Raw genomic sequence first — 18,912 nt, forward strand, 5'->3', positions numbered from 1 at the left:
GGGCGTCAGACAGACGTAAGCAAAACTCTGCTCAGCAACTTAAGAAGTCCTTTATTTGCAATGCTCCATTACCTCATCTTTCCAGTTTCCGATGCAAAAGAAGCAATAATTTCTTAAATAAAGAAAGCAAAAAAAAATATTTACAAAATTCCACAATTAATAATCAATGGATTATCTAAAGCACCTCTCTGCATCTGGACAACTGCTGTTTCTGTTGGAAAAGTATACACTGCAATTACATCAGCAATTTGTTTCTGAAAAATAAAACGGAAAAAGACGTTTTTTTTAATTATTATATATTTACAGAACGCTCCTGAAATAAGTTTCCACTTGAAGTAGAAAAGGCTTTCGGATCATTTCTGTGTTTTTTTTTCTTTTTTTGTAACTTTATATATTTTCATCAAGTCAATTTTCTGTCGATTTCAAGTTTTACCGGTGATTGGGTCATTAAGTGTCCTCTACGACAGCTCGGGTTTAAGTATAGAAGAGGTAAAGATGAAGAGTCAGTGTGGTTCACTACTGGGGGATGGGAGAGGATGGCTTAAAGGAAGCATTAAGACCACCCCTAAGTAGTCAAAGGTCAACACCAATCCGTGTTTCTGCCCTCCCGAAATTCATGATGGGGAAACAGGAAGAGAAAAGAGACGACCTTTGCATTAAAAACTCCATCCATCAAATCAAGATGAGTTCATGTACATTTTTTTTCTATCGACGTTTCGTCCACTGTATCATTAATAGAAACACACTTCAGCCATGCTGCACACTCCAGTAAGGGACAAAGACATAAGAGCCGAGTTTGGATTGAACACACATTATGGCATGACGATACCCACGTATCAGGGAACCCACTACACCACGTGGTTTTACGCTTGCAGATCAGATAGGATGTCAGGCATTAGAATTATCTAGAACCATAAAAAGCAGCCGGTTGGTTTGTATTCTTGTGAGAAAAAGAGTTTTGTAGTAACGTGGGATACCTCACACCTCGCAACAAGCAATCCCGCTGCGTCAGCTTTCAAGTTTATTTGCTGAGGACACTTGCTGTGACAAGCAGGTGGGGACATAATGAGGAAGCAAGAGAGGGAGGGGTAGAGAGAAATGATTGTTTTCCGAGTCCATCCCTCAACAAAAAGAAAAAATAAAATAAGATATATCCTCATTGAGGATTGATTTGAGTCTGCCTCTCTGGCAATATTGTCTGACTCTCTGCAGCCGCCTGCAGAGCCCGCCTTGAGGGGGGGGGGGGGGGGGCGGCGGCAGCTTTCAGTTCAGTCTTATTCCTTGTCGGACTCCTCCTCGGCCTCGCGGAGCCAGGTGAAGAAGGCGGTGACTGATTTCAAGGCCACACCTTTGCCCGTTTGCTCCGCGAGGTCTTTGCTGGTTTCCCATTTGTAGAAGGCCTCCTCTTTAATGACGTCCTCGTCGTACAGGGCATCGAAGAACATCCGCAGCAGGTCTACGGAGACGGGATACAGAGGTCAGTATTGATCTGGCATTGAATGTAATGAGAGACAGTTTGCTGCAGAGGAGGAGGAAAAAGTTCATACAGTTGAGTTTGTGCCGCTTGCTGGTGGTGATAAAACACGATAATGTTTGGCGGGCTACTGCATGGCAAGGTATCTGTTATTTTGTCCACCTCTGTGCGTTTAGCCCCAGCACATTACTGCTGGCCCCTCTCCCATTAGATTAATACTCACTCGCTGGCTGCTCCATGTGCACCATCAGAGCCTGGAGGGCGTAGAGGGCCTGCAGCTCTTTCAGCTCATCAGACAGGTATCTCTGCAGCAGACTGGCCCTCTGGTTGATCTGCCGTGCATCCACCTTGTACGGGGTGTCACCTGAAACAAGGAGAGGCAAACTCAGAGACTGGGACCCGACCGTCTTGTATCCCATGCTGTGATTTGCGTTGGTGAGATTAATCATCACGGAACATCGATGTATCGTAACACTAAAACATGTTAAACATGAAGAACTCATACCGCCGCTGTGAGATGAACAGGCCGCTGTGAGATGAACAGGCCAACAGTGGTGACTAACACACAAAAGACACATTTCTGCCAACAGCCTTTACTTCCACATGCCGCATGAGTCATACTTACATATGATGGCAGACTGACACACTGACGTCATCAATGCTCGTACAAACTGGTTGGAAGCGGTTTGCTCCTCGTCCAAGTTAGCCTGAAAAAAAGAAGAAGAACAAAACAGTTGAACAGGGGAAACTTCAAAGACTCCTGTAACTTTTATATGGAATGAACCACATGGAATATCCATGTCTGAACTAGAACATGAGCCACACCACCGGTACGTGTAACACACCTCAGCCCAGTCTCTGATGCGCTGGTTGTTGGCCTTGTCCTGGAAGAGTCTTTCCAGCTGTTTGCCGAGCTCCTCTCCAGTGAGGACCTTCTTCTCATCAACTTCCTTCGACTCCAACTCCTCTCCTGTGGTGAACTCCACTTTCTAAATCACGCAACAAACAAAGAAGAGGTTCATAGGTTTGTTGGCTTTTAATTCTTTGTTAAGTGTGTATTGCCGGTAGGTCGGCATTTGTGTCAATAATTTGCTGCAATTAAACTAGTTAACAGATACGTAAGGCAAATATTGGCACATTGTATGACGGAATTTCATTCAAAGCCTTCTCTGTATGAGAGCTTACCGTCTCCCTTTATGTTATTTCCCCAATGCCTCCACCAAACTTGTGTCACCCCCAAAAACAGCCCAAGAGGTTGTTTTTAGTCGTTTGTGTTTCACTGTCTTGAACTACTTCAGCCTACAGACCTGCTCAGTGACGAACTTGTTGACGTCTTCATCTTCGGGCAAGAAATCGCTCCAATTCAGGCCTCCCGCGGTCCACATTGCCCCGACCTTCTTCGGGGTCTGACGGGTGGTAAAAACATTAAATCCGATGAGTAATGAAATGAAACGGATGTGAAAGTTCGCACTCAAGCGGGTGGATTCGTGAAGGACGTACCATTTCTTTGCAGAGCAACTTGAGGATCTGCACCAGCAGCACGCCGGCCTGCCCCAGAGGCACGAGAGGCTTGGAGATCTCCCTGAAGACAACACACACACGCTGAATTATGCTCTGGACTTTCCATGAACTATTCCATCACTCAGCAGTTTCATGTATTGCTAAAAACCACAGTTATACTCAACACCAAGAAATAAAGTTTGAGTGTTGTGAAAGGAAAAGTGAAGAAGGAATTACAGATGAGAGTAACTACAAACACCTCTGTATTATTTGGGAGAAGATGTTTGAAGATTTTGAGCTGCATGCGTGAAATTGGTGTCAAAGTTCCCACACCCAAACGCCCTGAAAATGTTGCTCTACGTCTCAATGAATGAAAAAAAATCCAATAAGAATAAAGATGTAATTCTTGGTGAGAGGAACGGGTTGAAGGTATCAGTTTCTGACAGACGACAATGTACAGAAACTGGGCTTGCTCAGACACATTTCATTTTTGCTGACTTCCAGCTCACCTGAAGATCTGTCCCATAGGGATGCCTCCCTCATGGAGCATGGGGGTGATGAGTTCAGCCAGGTAGAGCCAGATGTGAGGTATATCTATGGCCATGTCTTCCGCAGCCTCCAGGGTCTCTTCTAGCCTACAGACCCAGACAACACAGCATTCAATCTCACTTGAATCACAAATAAGTTCAATGTTCTCAGTCTGTAAGGAGTAAATCAGAATGCACTAGAGGTGAAAAAATGTTTCAGACATTGGAAAAGCAGTGTGACTTTTGAATCCGTTAAAGCTCACCCTTTGTAGTACTGCTCTGAGGGCAATACCCCAGCCTTGACCAGGTGGTGCAGAAACAGGCCCGTGCGCTCTCTAGCAATGGTGCTGCGCTCCAGCGTCGACTCCACGCCGGTCCGCACAAACACATAGAGCTGCGAGGCACTGTTGAGTTCTGTCACGCACTGCAACGCCTCCTACAGCGGGAGGAAGAGGACGCACAAAATAACGGCCGTCAGAGCGGATTCAGATTCCAAGCATTTTGCTGGTTAAGCCCGATAATGAGCATACGTTTAAGTACAATTCACTGTGTTGAATGAGAGTTTACGCGGCGTCATGTTTGTACCTTCAGGTCATTAAGGTGAAGGTATTCTTCAATGATGGCGTTCGACTTCTTCTCCAACTCCTCTTCACTCAAGGCAGGTTTTGGAAGAGACGGTAGGGGAGTTGGAGCGCTCTCACGCTCAACTGCAGAGGAAAAACGTCACAATAAGAGTTAAATAGTATTCCAATCTCTGTGCGTACACAGCCTTTCCTCCATCTTTATACCATTATATCCATATCAAATCTTCACTTTTGCTCAGTGGGTTTTTCACCTTGGAGATCTTTGCTTGGAGACCTGGCCCGGCTTCCTCGGTCCCGGCTTCCTCGGTCCCGGCTGCCTCGGTCCCGGCTTCCTCTGTGCCGGCTGCCTCGGTCCCCGCTGCCTCGATCTCGGCTTCCTCTGTGCCGGCTTCCTCGGTCCCGGCTTCCTCGGTCCCGGCTTCCTCGGTCCCGATCGTCGGTCATGCTGGCCACGCGACGCACAGGCTCAGTTAAGGCCCGGAGGTCGCCGGTCCTCCCGCCGCGCTCCTGGGACTCTCTGCTGAAGCTTCTCTTGGTGATTTGGTTTGGGGTGCTCCGGCCGTCACGACCCTCTCGTCCCTCGCTGCGATCGAACCGATCCCGCTCACCCTTTTCTCTGTCGCCACCACGCTCGCGGCTGGAGCTCGACCTAAAGGTAGCAAGTGACACAAAAGGTCCACATGTTTCGCAATGTTGCGCATTCCAATCTAATCTTAAACTGGTTGCTCTCAGGTTGCGTGCACAAACATGGAAGTGTCAAAAAAATTCTTACAGGCTATTTAATCTTTAAAAAGATAAAGTAGACAATACCTCTGAGGAGCTCTGTGATCAGAGTCAGTTGAAGCCGCCACTGAACCGGACTGTTGCAGGGCTGAGAAGCGATTGACGGTGCTGGTAGCTGGACGACCAGTCTCTAAAAAAGGAACAGGAAAGATTAACTCTCCAATCACTAAAACAGCTTAAAAGTACACTTCTTTTTTTGTTTCTTTTAAATAGGTGTTTTACCCGGCTCTCCGCTTGCTGGTTTTGCTCCAGTTCCTCCACTGCTGCCTTTGCCCCAGCTGCCCCACATGCCTTTCCCCCCTGGAGCCAACAGTTGATTGTTGAAGTCCAGAGAACCAGGCTGAAGGTAAACACACAAGTTACATCAACACACAAGTTGCATACACATTAAGGCGAGTCGCATATCATCAGGTTCAACTGAAGACAGTGTAATTGTGAAGGCTTGTGACTCGGCAGAATAAGTGTGCGAGATGGGGAGGGATTTCTTACAGTGCACCCCAAAACACAAACACTATATTTGACTATACGAACAAGCGTCAGTGAAAACCTGAAGCTGGGTACAAAATAAATAAACCAAGTGAAACTGTCCGTGTTAGACGTGGACGTTACCTTTGTGATCTTGCTGAGGCGGGTGGTGTCGATGGGTCTGTTCTTGGAGATGGGCACCGTGTTCCAGCCCTCATCCTGAGGCTGGCTATTCCGGCCGCCTCCTTGTGTGTGAGAGCCACGGCCCCCCATGTTCCCTCCCATCCTACCGCCGCCGCCGCCTCCTCCTCCTCCTCCTCCTCCTCCTCCTCCTCCTCCTCCACTTCCCTTGGACAGAAGCTGCTGCTGGACTTTGATGTGTTCCCTGTGCTCCTCCAGCTCTGCATCCTTGTGGATCTGTTCGATCGTTTTAGGACCCTGTTCTCCTCTACGAGGCACCCAGCTACACTGTCGATCAGAAATGGAAGATGGTTATCAAACAGTCTGTAACCGCTCCAACGCACGTCCTTAATGTCTACATTCATGGCTCCCACGCGACTCATAATCCCCGTGGATTACATCACGCGCTGTACAAAACAATTCTGCTCATTCAGGAATATTTCTAAGCATTAGTCACCACCATAAATGCCTGATATTGGCTCTTTATTACAATATCCCGTTAATATTTACCCTTCTTAGGTCTATGACGTCTTGTAGCATGAAGCGGATTCTGGATGAGGTCTTTTTCTCTTTGATGATCTTGTCCATCTGGGTGAAATACTGATCCATACGAGGCTAACGGGGAAAAGACATAAAAATTAGCTTTTAGGAATCATGAATACTAAAAAAAGAAGTCATTCCTGGAGGCTGAATGTGTAAAATGTTTGCGTGTTCACGCTTTACTTACCTTGGCCTTCTCAAAGTCCAGGTCTTTGCCAATAGTGGAGAGCAGCCTGCAGAGACACTCCACAGACTCTTCATCGTGATTCTTCAGTAGTTTCACTACACAGTCGTGCATGATGGCCTCCGTCAGCATCTTCAGCTTGAAGAGCTCCCCAATGAACTTTATATTACCCAGTGACCGGCGGCGGGCCTGGTCTCTGGCGCTCTGCAGCTCCACCCTCAAGCGCTCCCGCTCCTCTCCCTAAGGGCAGACACAAGACCGGTTTAGTCGAAAACACAACACTGTGGTGGCTTGCGACAGCAACGGTAAAAAGAGCTCATGTCTTACTTCTTTGGCAGCCTCCAATTCTTTTTGCTTCCTCTCAAAGATTTCGTCATCGTCCTGATCCTTCTCAAACTCTTTCTGGCAGCGGTTGAGCAGCAGTTTGCGGAAGTTCACAAAAACGCCTGGCTTGTCCGAGGTGGGGACTTTCAACTGGAGGAGGAAAACATCGAGTACACTTTAACATTTTTATTGAGTACACATTTTTCATGTCGCTGATAATTATATGGCTTAAAAACGCCGACTATAAACATGCGATTATAAAAACAAACTAGTGTGAGATTGTGCTTCAGTGTCATCGGTGACTTACCCCCATAAGGCAGCGGCACATGTTGGCGTAGGCCACGGAGAAGTTGGGCTCTGAGATGGCCTTCTCAAAGATAAGGTCAATGGTTCCCTTCAGCCTGTCCTCTGTGTCTATCGTCAGGTCCGTCACCTGTTTCATCAGCTCCTGAAACTTCTGAGGGGTCAGCTTGTTGAGGATACTGCGCAGACGCTTGAACAGCTCCTTAGTCTTGGCCTGTTCGGGATCGTCGTCTTCCACTTCGGGATCCTCCGCGCCGCGGCCTCGAGTGGACTTCTTCCCCGTGGGCTTCCAGGCCTTCTCGGCCTTGTTGAGCTGCACGTCTTCGCCGTGGGACATGCTGCTGAGGATGATTTTCCTCGGCTCTTTCCTCTGACCCTGCTGGGAGCGACGTGGGCCAGGCGGCTAAAAAGGAAGGAGAGGGATGCACATTTAGAAAATAAATCTTATACAACAACACAAATACAGTGAATAAGTATTCACAGTCCTTGGTGGTTTTTAGTTACATTACAACCTGGAATTAAAATGGCTTATTTGAATTTGATGTAATGGAACTACACAAAAAAAAGTCAAATTGGTGAAGCAAAATGAAAAAACAAACAAACTCAACAGTTGTCTGTGCATCCTTTGCTGTGAAGCCCCTAATAATAAGATCTGGTGCGATCAATTACCTTCAGGTGTCACATAATTAGTTAATTAAAGTCCACCAGTGTGCAAGTGTCACATGATCTGTCACTTAATCTAAACAGAGCACCATTAAGTCAGTTAGTAAAAATGTAAAGAATATAGCACCGAAGAGGGGCCAGCAATGCACATATAAAAAAAAGCAAGTAAGTAATTCAGCAATGTATTGTTTAGAATTTGTGAACATTTATTTTATTTCGTTTTCATTTTACTGAACCAATTTTGACTATTTTGTTTCGGTCCATTACATTAAAATCCAAATAAAAATCTATTTTATTATCCAGGTTGAAATGCAAAATAGGAGAAATGCCAAGAGGGGTGAATGCTTTTGCAAGGCACAAAACAAGGAATTATTATTATTGCCATAATCAAAAGGGTCAAGACTTTTCCTCACCGGGCCTCGTGGTCCTCCCACCGATCTGCTCCCAAGGTTCCCCAAATAAGAGGGAGTAAAGTCAGGACCAACATTCATCATTCGAGCTGGGTCAGGAGGCCGCATTGGAGTCTTGTTCGCCTGGAGTTAAAGAGGAAAACTTACCAGTTTGTCCATAAAAAAAAAAAAAAAATCAATAAACGCTGACAAGACAAGATGGACGTCAAGTTTCCTCATCCTCTATAACAATCACCATTGTATATTCAAAAACGAGTTACACTAATGAGATCAACAGTTCAGTAAAATGCTTAACAAAAACTTCCTGTGTAGCCTCTATCTCAATATATTATTTTTCCTTAATGTCCCACATGAATGACATTACCTTGTCCAGGACCACGTCACTGATGGTGGGCAGTCCATCGGGTTTGTTCATACTGGCACTGATGAACTGGAAGCCCAGGAGGAACTCCCTGTCGTACCGCTTCTTGTCTTCTGGGTCTATCGGCTTCCATTGCTCTGAAAAAGGTACGAGACATGTTTTTTTAATATATATTTTGCTTTTTATGCACCTCTATTTAGATTTTTGTGTGCATAACAACCATAGCTACAGGTGTACATCAAAACAGCAGGAGCGACTGACCGTTCTTAAATCACAACATACCTTCTTTGTACTGGTATTTCTGGTCAGTTGTCTCAGGTGTGGCTTTAGGTCCTGAGCTCTGCTTGTCTTCTTTCTCCTCCCAGGTCTCATCTGGAACCTCGGCGGGAGGTTTAGGTGGAGCAACAGGGACGGGGTCGGCCTGAGTGGACGAGGGTTCAGGGGCAGGCTTGGCTTCTTGCTCCTGCGGCACAAAAACAAAAAGAGATGAAGAAGTATTATGATAACCCAGTTACCCGTCAGAGTTTGTTTTGGTATTAAATATCCTAAAAAACATTATTGATACAGCTGAAACTGCTGAGACACTTGAACACCGTGACCTCATGTTAATTTCATGTTGTCATCTGGACTGTTACACACCTCTGTGAAGGCATCCAGGAGGTCTCCAATGGCCTCCTTCTTGTTCAACTCCTTCATGTTCTTCCTCTTCTTTGGCACAGACGTTGCAGCTTCAAGACAAGGACACGGTGTTGACATTAGAATCCAGCACAACTCACATGATGATCAGAAATGCAAGCCAGGAATCCACTCCACCTACCTTGCATAGTGGATTCCTCTGCAGGACAGCTGACAGAGGCGGGAGGGGCATCCTCGTTTTTCTCTTTCTTCTCCTCGTCTTTTTTCTCCTCTTCTTCTTCTTCTTCTTCCTCCTCCTCCTCCTCCTCCTCCTCCTCCTCCTCCTCCTCCTCCTCCTCCTCCTCCTCCGCTACTGCTGATGATGATTCCTCCTCCTCCTCCTCTGCTGCTGCTGCTGATTCCTCCTCCGCTGCTGCTTCCTCCTCCTCCGCTGCTGCTGCTGCTGCTGCTTCCTCCTCCTCCTCCTCCTCCTCCTCCTCCGCTGCTGCTGCTGCTTCCTCCTCCTCCTCCTCCTCCTCCTCCTCCTGCTGCTGCTGCTGCTGCTGCTCCTCTGCTGCTGCTTCCTCCTCCTCCTCCTCCTCCTCCACTGCTGCTGCTGCTTCCTCCTCCACCTCCTGGGCAGGCATTGACGTTTTAGCCACAGGTGTGGATTTCTGAGATTGAGAAGCGTCCGGCTTGTCAAGGGGCGTAGTGTCTAAAAATGCCACCTCCTCAGACAGTTCCTCAGACACTTCCTCTGTGTCCTGGGGAAGGCCGTTGAAGAGAAGAGGCTCTGCCGCTTCAGCGGGCGTGGGTTCAGGTTCAGAGCTCGGGGCGGTGGCGGTCTGGGTCTGTGGAGCAGCAGGTTCCTGCGCAGAGGGTGGAGGCGGAGAGACTTCAGTTTCTGTCTTCATAGCCGTCTCTGCTTTTGTCTCTTTAACGGGAGAAAATGTTGGAGCAACCTCAACTGCGGGCTCCAATTTAGCGCTGGCCACCTGCTCCTCTTTCTCCAATTCCTTCACTTCCTCCATTTTCTTTTCCTCCTTTTCGGGTGCCTTCTCAGCTGGAGCTGGGGCAGCCTGTGGTTCTTCCATTTTGACAGGCGCCTCTTGTGGTGCCAACGATGCTGAAGGGCCGACAGGAGCGTCAACCGTGTCACCAACTTTAGTCTGGACTGTATTTTCTGCCTCAGCAGGAGTAGTAGTAGTAGTAGTAGATGCTGCTGCAGGGAGGGGAGAGTGCAGGTCCTCATTCAAAGGGGATGGCACCTCAGCAGCAGCTGTCAGGGCCACAGATTCTGCGGCTGACTCAGCAGGTGGTGTCATCTGGTGGTCCGTTTCCTGTTTGGCCTCCTCCACAGGCTCTGTATTCGCTGTGGCAGGAGGTGGTGGGGTTTCAGCGCTAGCAGGGGGCTCAGTGTTTTCGTCTGGTGAATGAAACACATGAAATAATCACAATAAGGAATATGTGGAATACAGGCATCTTTTATTTTTTATGTAAACCAAAAGTGAGACACTGTACTCACCTCTTCTAGTCACTGTAGTGGCCGGCTGTGTAACTTCACCATTGGTCTGTGCAGGACTTAAATCTGATGCGGAGGCCTACAGAAGACAGTATTATGCGTTTTCTTTAGGTCTGATACACAGATATACAACCATTTTATGAATTAAATACACGAGTTTAATGTAGTCATTAAATAACTGCATATTTGTGTGCATTTGCTCCGTACTGTTTGTTCAGTGCTAGATTTATGCTGCGCTGATGATAGGATGTTAGCACACACATGAAAACATGCAATCAAATAAATGATTTGGGAGCTGGTATGTAAAGAATATCTAAGCGCTGACCATTTTCTGTGTCTATTGTTCATACGAACCAACCATATGTCATTTATTTTCTTCTAAATCAGAGTGTTATGTGTAATGAAATAGGATTAGTACATTAAACTGAATACATTTTGGTTCCACTTTTGGAAAAATGACGGCACAGTCAGATAAGCACACTGCCAATGTAGACAAAACAAAAGTCTAAATTCCTGACATTTTTTTAAACAATAAAACTGTCTGTCCTCTACTTTCCACACAAACGGTACATTTCGTCAGTACAGAACAGCTGATGATTTACATTTCTAAAACTATACCTTTATCCCAGAATAACACAAGCATAAGTCATTAGTTCAAGACTTACAATCAACTCTGCCTTTAACCTCGGACACGACCATGCTCCCTTCAAATGAGTGGAGAAAAACGAGTTTTCCCAGAAGGCTTCTTACCTGTGGGGGAGTCGGTGTGGTGGTGGACCTTCCACCTGACATGATCTCCTCTGTGATATCACGCCCGCCCTGGTTGGGGTCTCGTATCCTTATCTATAAGGAGACAGGGGAAATATTGGTTAGGTTTCCACGGAACACATATCCGACATTAGAACACAGACGGTATGTACGGATGCGGTCACTTCGGATCTATAGCCGCCACCCATCATGATAAATACCATTGTTATTTTCAGGTAAAAGGGAAAGTTCCACACTGAACAAACAATACTCCTTTCTGTCTATTCAAATTTTTTTTTTGACCTCAGACAAGAGGCGGGCTGCCCTTTTGTTGCAACACACTACCGGTTTGCGTTCCCTCTTTGGTTGCCCTTGTGACTGCGCCGGTGGTTGCTGAGGAGGCGGGGCTTGCTGCTGCTGCTGCTGTTGCTGGGCGGGGTTGATCATGACCGATGCCGGCTGGACAGACGGGGAGTACTGCGGCTGAGCTGGATAGTATGCTCCTGCTGTAGTAGTAGTAGTAGTAGAATGAAACAACAAAAAAATAAAGCATTTATGAAAAGAAAATACTTAAAAGTCGCAGCTTCACACTAAAACAACCATCCATCCGGGAGTTACAAGATCTGTGTCCCGTAGCTTTGACCAAAGATTCTATGTCAACATGTTTTTCTGAAACACCGCAAGGCCATTTGATGGTGTAGGTCACTCATTTTGTTTTACCTTAACATTGGATAAAAATTTAAAATGCAGGTTGCAAAAACGGAGTGAAGAGTCCTATAGGAAAATAAAACCACAAATCCACACAAAGAGCTTTTACCAGACTGAAGGTTGGACAGAAGCAGACTGTTTAAGTGCCGCGTATTGAGCGAACACAGACAACAGTACTTGCCATCTTATGATTATAAATCAAGAAACTTGCAATCCATGATTTCTTTCGCAGTGATCCTATGAAACACATCATTGAATAAAAAAGCTGAAGTATATGAAATTGTTACGGTGGAAATTCTGGCCCAGCTAGTAGGAAATCTGCAGACAGACTTTACAGCTCACCATCGGCCCCGTGTAGGCGGGCGGCTGGTCTTTAGCAGTAAATCAGGGCGAGATTGATTTCAGGGGCTAGTGCGTTTTTGCTTTCAGCCTTTATGTTATTGGCTCACTCCTACAACCTGATGTAACCTACACCGCACTGACACGGTGAGCATGAATTAAGGCGTACTGTCTGGTGGTATGATCATCATTAAGAGGGAAAAGAAATATCCAAAATATCATTCTTCATATTGGTAAGGCGAAGGTAAGATATTTATAGTAGAATGAATAATTTGTATGTATGCAACCTTCACTTTGTTCTCCATTTGCATATACAAGTCAAGATGTGTGTTACCCAAAAAACAACACACATTTACGACGCTATCAGAGACAGGAAGTGCCACAGAGATTGTTGCCACTAAAGCCTGCTGACCAACACACAAGCACACACACTACTCACCAGGGTAGCGCTGGGAGGTGAGAGGAGCACCATGGAGAGAGAGACGGCCGTTCTCTCGCCCGCCCCCTCTCCCCCCACCACCCCGCCTCTCCCTCGCAGCAAGAGAGGGATCTGAACCAACGCAGCAAACGAGAGGAAGGGAGTGAGGGACGGGAGAGGGAGGAAAGAAGGAGAGAGGGCAGGAAGAGACAGATGCAGAATGAGTTAATGAGAGGATTCAGAGGAAGCAGGGTGTTAAAAAAGGTCCCATGAAATGAACAACGTATTCAACGCGTGTCACTGAATGCATCTTGTTCTTATGTCAACTGTTTTTTTTTTTTGCATATCTTTCAATAAAAATCTCAATTTTTGCAGGAGCGCAGTGGCTGCGGTCTTTGTCCTGGATACTTTTCAGTAAAAATTCAAATTTGATCCCTCCTAATGTCAAATCCCACCCGAACAGTTTATACGGACATGCATCCAGCAAAAGAACAAAATTCTTATCTCAAAGTCATTTCATGGAACCCGTAAGGCAGTGTCCGGTGAGACTGCAGATAGAAAGAACACCGAAGGCCAAAGCAGAATCAAGCCAGACCACATGCAACTGGCAGTCCACCACATACAGCAGTGTTTTGACCCAGAAAGACATTAACAACACACCAACCAGCGAAGCACAACCACGACACACCCGGCGATACCTTATGGGCAAAGAGGGGCGTGAAATTGTACATGGGCTTCAAACTCCATGCTTCAACTTAAAATCTCTGTACAATTCTGGTGTTCAAGATGTCGCCCCTTTTAAATGACTACCCTCCATGTTTATGGTTGTGCTTGGTTGCTGCTGGTCTTGGTCATAAACTCTTACCATACGCAGGGTATTCAGCAGGGCTAGTTCCCGGATAGAAGCCTGCTGTAGCGCTGGTCACAGGATACTGCTGAGTAGGAGGCATGTATGGGGTCCGGTACTACAGAGACAAAATAAAGAGTCAGAGACGACGACAATAAATGGGACAATTAAGTTGATAGAGCGTCCGGTCAATCACAGTAACGAACTGTTTTGGCCCCAAAAAAAGACGAGACCCCTTTTCTAAAACCTGTTTTTGGAAGATAAGAAACTCACACATTTGCGTAGCTCATCTAAATTTGCTTTCAAACGCATCTAATTCTTCATTGTGTGCATCAGTCACATGCTCACACACTCTCCCATCAGGCTCTTGGAAGCAGACAGATTGAGCTTCCCAATAGGACTTTCTGTGACACGGGGAATTCTTGGCTGCTTGACAGATGAGTCGGCCCCCAATCTGGAAATTGCTTTTGACTCATTTATATTTTCATAAAAATGTAATTTCTCCGTGGCAGCAAAAACCAGCTACATGAGCTATCAGGAAACTCCAGTTGGGCTTCCTAAACAATTTCAAATAACGCTCACTCTGTAGGAGCCATTACTCTCTCCTATTCAAACTGTTATTAACATGTCGCAGACCTTGACCCCCACTTGTATATAAAAGATCCTCTTGTATTCGGGCCAGTGCGTTAATATGATGAGCATATACTCCGTATCATTTCGGCAGGTTACTGGAAAGCCCAGTTGTATGCGTGTCGTTTTAACAAATGGGTCATTACTAATGTGAACCAACCTGTCCAGGGGGGATGAAGTAACCCTGAGGGGAGCCAGCAAAAGACAGCTGCTGCTGGGATATCATCATCATCTGGGAGCTGGGCGGGTAGACGTGAGTGGGTCCGACAGGTCGCGGGCCGCTACTCGTCTGTACCCTTGGAGCGCTGGTGGCCATGGCTGGTCGGTTCTGATAGTAACTCTAGAGAATAGACGCGGGAGGAAGAAGGATGAAGAGTTTATCACAGCGCAAGCCAACCTGTTGCTCTGTGTGTGCATTTAGTGTCCTAACTAGGGTGGTGGTCCTAACCCATGTGTTGTGCTCGTGTGTCCTGTCGCACACATTCCTAACCTCAGCTGGAAGCACGCACAGCAACTGCCAAAGTGTACAGCAAGTTCAGTTTTTGGGTTACAACCGAGTCTAAATTGTACTGACTGTCATGTCTCCCTGCTACACCGAGGTTAGCCCAAGGTAAGGGAGCGGGGGGGAGACGGACGAAGAGAAAGGCTGTTACCTGTAATGCTCTGTATCCACCCTTCAGCCGCGCAACACATGAGCAGAGAGCAAGAGAGGGAGTGAGATTAAGGTGAAAATGAAGACAAGCGACAATGTGGAAGGTTGAGATCACAAGGTTTAAGAAGGAAGAGTATGAGAGGCAGCAGCAAAATATCTCAGCCATGAACAAGTAAGCAACCACATGCAAATCTGTACTGGTCGGCAAGTTACATCTCCTACAAGTCCTGCTGGTCCCAGTTTTGAGTTATTTAAGAATGACTTTGAGGGCAATGAAACTATGTTAGCATGCTGCGGGTCCTTAAATCAATTTACTTTAACATTAAATAGTTATGTGCAGGAAAAATAAAGAATAAATAAGGCCTGGGTGAACTCTGCTATTAAAACATTGTGACAACAACTTGAAAAATATGCATTTCTAGAATGAAATATAGAACTCAATGTTACTGGACCTCGGGAAGAGTGACCTCATCTAATAAACACTACAGCGTTCTCATCCAACTGTCCAACATGTGGAACTGAAAGCATGCATTACACTAAGGAGACAGTGGGGATGTAAGGGGTGTTAGTACCTGTTGGTGTAAAGTACGGGGGCCTGCAGCAAACTGGGAGGACAGCAGAAGAGAGGAAAGAAGTCAAGATTGACATTCAAGGAGAAACCACAAAGATTTAGCCAAAGCCTTGTAGCAGAAGAAGCCGTGTCAGAAGTCTTTGTGAAAGAGTAGGAATGGGAAGGTTCCCATACAAGGTCAAATATACCACACTTTGGACACTGAATGCAAAAACTTTAGCAGAACAGGCACAAAAACAGGTGATGAATTTTACCTGTCTTGGCTGTGGTGCAGAGTTCATTTGTGGAGGTGGAGGGGTCGCAAAAACAAGAGAGGGGGGCTGGCCAGGACCATAGGCGGCCTTTGAAAGGAGAGAACGGAGGAAAAATAGATGTTACCAAACCCTTAATCTAACAAAACAACTTAAATTCTACAAGGTCAACTGCTCTCACCTGTGTCAATCCAGGGGATGGGGAAGGGTTAGGGACAGACGTAGGTCCCGTTATAGGCTGTGGTGGTTTGTTCATTTCACGTTCTTTTATGGTTCTGCATTAGGGTGGCCTTGTGTTGCCAGCCTTTCTGAGGAACAAGAAATATAAAAAAAAGATGAACAATTAGGCATAGTCATCAAGTGTTAAAGAAAGACATTGAGAGGAAATTGCTTTCAGTTCAGAGTTATTATCTACATATGATAATTGCAGTCACACAGGTTAGATATTACTCAACACAGTAAGACATGAACCTCAAGTGTGGCATCATTCAACCAACAGTGAGGGTGTGGTCTGTGGTTTCGCCTATGATAACGCCACCTCCTCCCAAAAAGGTTGGTTACTTGCATATTGCATGGTAAGATCATCTGCGGATTCCTTGCTCAATCAGATAGCAATGGATTCCACCCAAAACTAACTGACTAGAAAAGGGGTCATGCTGGCTAATATTAAATCTTTGAAAACAGGGACTTTACAAAAAAAAAACACACACATTCCTAAATGATCATGCCTGAACAAAATGTGTCTGCCACCAAATCACTTGGACTAGTCTGGTATCTAGTGAATTTAAGAAAATGGATACCTCGGGTCAAAGTTCATGTACTGTGTTAACAGTGGCTCCCATGCACCCTGTTCATGCTAGCTACATGTGCACATAGTCCACTCAAATTACGTCACATCGATATCCGTTTCAAAACCGAAAGCAGTTTTCTCATGAATATTAATTACGGCTGTATATATGCTGGGATAACAAGACATACAGGAATTAATCAAATCTGATGAGAATCACTAGCAGACGTGTCATCCACCTGCTGCCACAGGAACTGTCGCTAGCTGCTAGCTTACGCCATGCTTCTTTTAGACAGGGCATTAACGTACTAACCTACCATATGGTTCTGTCAGCAGAGATGGCTACCGGTATTATGAACTGTCATTAAATGTGACAGCTAGTCTCGGAAAATGTCCCCACTGTGTCGTAGTCAAGTTAAAGGATGAAAGGACATTTTACTGGCCCGCTAACAAGGCAGCACTCCGGGCCGAAGCAGGTTAGATTCGTTAGCCAACTAGCCGGCTAACACTAACGTTACGTGTCCCACTACCAGAGACATTTTGCATAGTTACGCTACGTGGCTGAACGTTGAGTCCACATTTAACTCTAAAGTACATAGAGCTCAGTTTGATGGTTTTACTGTGCCAAAGGACAACATGTTGACTCATCGACACTCGAGAACAGCAAATAAGCCGGTCCTAGCCATAACGTTGCAACACTTGAAAGCGATTAGGTTACAGTGAAGCTAATGTCGGATAACAGCCCAGCCCTGTCCTGTCCTACGAGGTGGATTTAATTACAGGCCCAGCCAGATCCGCGAGCAGATGAAACCATCAACCTGACATCAAGCTTGAGCCAATATCATGATCACAAAACAAATGACATCAGGTTTTCTGTCAAACCATTACAATCATCACGTCAGCTCTAAACCGGCGAAAATCGTCTTTAAACCACAGTAAGCGTCAGAGCTAGCTAGCGTTAACACACGAAGCATTCGTGGTAACGGTAACCAATTGAAGATTAGCCACGAGAGCGAGGGACCTGTCATTTCAGCTAACGTTAGCCACGCAGCTACAAATAATGCCACAATATTAAGTACCTACCTTTTCACTAACGTTAAGACATTCCGATGTATTTGATTTCATATATTTTAGCATTTTGGGGAAGATTAGCAAGCTAGCTATGGGCACTGACAGCCAGTAGGGCCTGTTCAACCAGCTAGCATTAGCTAGCTAGCCTGAATGCCTTTGACGAAAATGAAGCCAAGCTCGGGTGTACTTCAAGCTATTATTTCTACCGTCAGATGGTTTTATTCTTACCAGGAATCAATACAGAGTATGTTGGGAACTCGGGAAATCAGCCTCTGGTCAGTCTTCTGTTACTGGAAGTAGTGGTGTTGTAGTTTCCTTGTCCTTTACTCCAAAAGAAAAGTGATGCCCTTCTTGGCTATTGACTTAGCGAGCTAGCTAGCTAGCTGACCGGCAGATGGGGTGAGTGCTACTACTGTCACTTCGGTTTAAATCCCCGGGCGTGCAAAAGTGACAGTGCTCAAAATCAAATAATATAGTAATTCGGGAGCACTAATGACAATTCCGATGGCCCCGAAAAAAGCCTCTGGACCGGAGGTCCATGATCAAGGCGTCGATGGTGACGGATTGCCGGTAAGGTATGTACACAACTGTCGCATCAGGAGGCTCAGAGTGAGGCCATAATGCGATGTTTCTGGTGTATGGAGCCGGTGCGCCTCGAAGTCGCATGGGTAACTTCCGGGAGAATTACATTTTGATGCCGTTTCCTTGGTCATGTGATACAGGAGCTGGAATCAATTCATCAACCCTTGCCTCTTAATCTGCTTTTCAAAGTACAATATAATATATTATATCTCACAAACGTACTCATATCATGCATTTCACAAAGCCTGTAGTGGTACTAGTCCAACATTACGAATTAAGTCCTTCACAACCTCAGAGTCTACTGAAAAGGACAAGTTACCATTTGATTAGTGTTAAAGTCTTTCCTTAATCATATTGTCAAGTATGATGTAGCTAATGAAATACATAAATAAAGATGTTGTACTCTGCTTTTATCTGATGACTGCTCATTTGCACCCATGATTAATGGATAGGGGGATATTGGCATTACAATTATTTTCATTATCGACTAATCTGACAGTTATTTTCCGTACGAATTGCTTAATCGTTTTTTTCCCCGTTAAATGTAAGAAAATGGTAAAAATATAATTTCTCAAAGCTCAAGGTTACATATTGAAATGACTTGTAGTTTCAACAAACAGTAATTATCTCACAAATATTAAATCAACTATTAGATATGACTAGAAAGGTAGAAGCTTCACACATCTGAGAAGCTGGAACAATAAAATGTTCCTGATTTTTACTTGGAAAATGACAGAGAAGATGAATTGATTATCAAACAAATTGACTGATTCATTTTCTGAAAATGTGTTTGGGCATTGAATTGAATTTAATATCACAAACAGGCGGTCAATAAAGGCCCAAAGTTAATTTTTAACCTCATAGCGGGCTTGTT

At 45.5% G+C, this 18,912-nt stretch overlaps 1 protein-coding gene across 1 annotated transcript; it reads right to left on the reverse strand.

Moving 5' to 3' along the window:
- Nucleotides 1–31: 31 nt before the first annotated feature.
- On the reverse strand, nt 32–18,120 carry eif4g1a (eukaryotic translation initiation factor 4 gamma, 1a). Its single transcript, XM_031854910.1, has 33 exons — nt 17,685–18,120; nt 15,780–15,906; nt 15,602–15,688; nt 15,349–15,381; nt 14,778–14,798; nt 14,285–14,464; nt 13,513–13,612; nt 11,528–11,688; nt 11,186–11,278; nt 10,439–10,514; nt 9,546–10,339; nt 9,116–9,248; nt 8,938–9,026; nt 8,581–8,761; nt 8,302–8,435; nt 7,941–8,060; nt 6,869–7,267; nt 6,565–6,711; nt 6,241–6,477; nt 6,024–6,128; nt 5,478–5,801; nt 5,091–5,208; nt 4,896–4,998; nt 4,337–4,734; nt 4,087–4,208; nt 3,765–3,937; nt 3,484–3,609; nt 2,975–3,056; nt 2,782–2,880; nt 2,320–2,463; nt 2,100–2,181; nt 1,698–1,838; nt 32–1,456 (listed from the first exon to the last, which is right to left on the reverse strand). The coding sequence occupies exons 2-33, from the start codon at nt 15,852–15,854 to the stop codon at nt 1,275–1,277; spliced, it is 5,259 nt and encodes a 1,752-aa protein (XP_031710770.1). The 5' UTR covers nt 15,855–15,906; nt 17,685–18,120; the 3' UTR covers nt 32–1,274.
- Between the last annotated feature and the right edge of the window lie 792 nt (nt 18,121–18,912).

The sequence above is a fragment of the Anarrhichthys ocellatus genome, unplaced genomic scaffold (assembly GCF_004355925.1).
Source record: "Anarrhichthys ocellatus isolate YVR2014 unplaced genomic scaffold, GSC_Weel_1.0 scaffold15, whole genome shotgun sequence".
NCBI lineage: Eukaryota > Metazoa > Chordata > Actinopteri > Perciformes > Anarhichadidae > Anarrhichthys > Anarrhichthys ocellatus.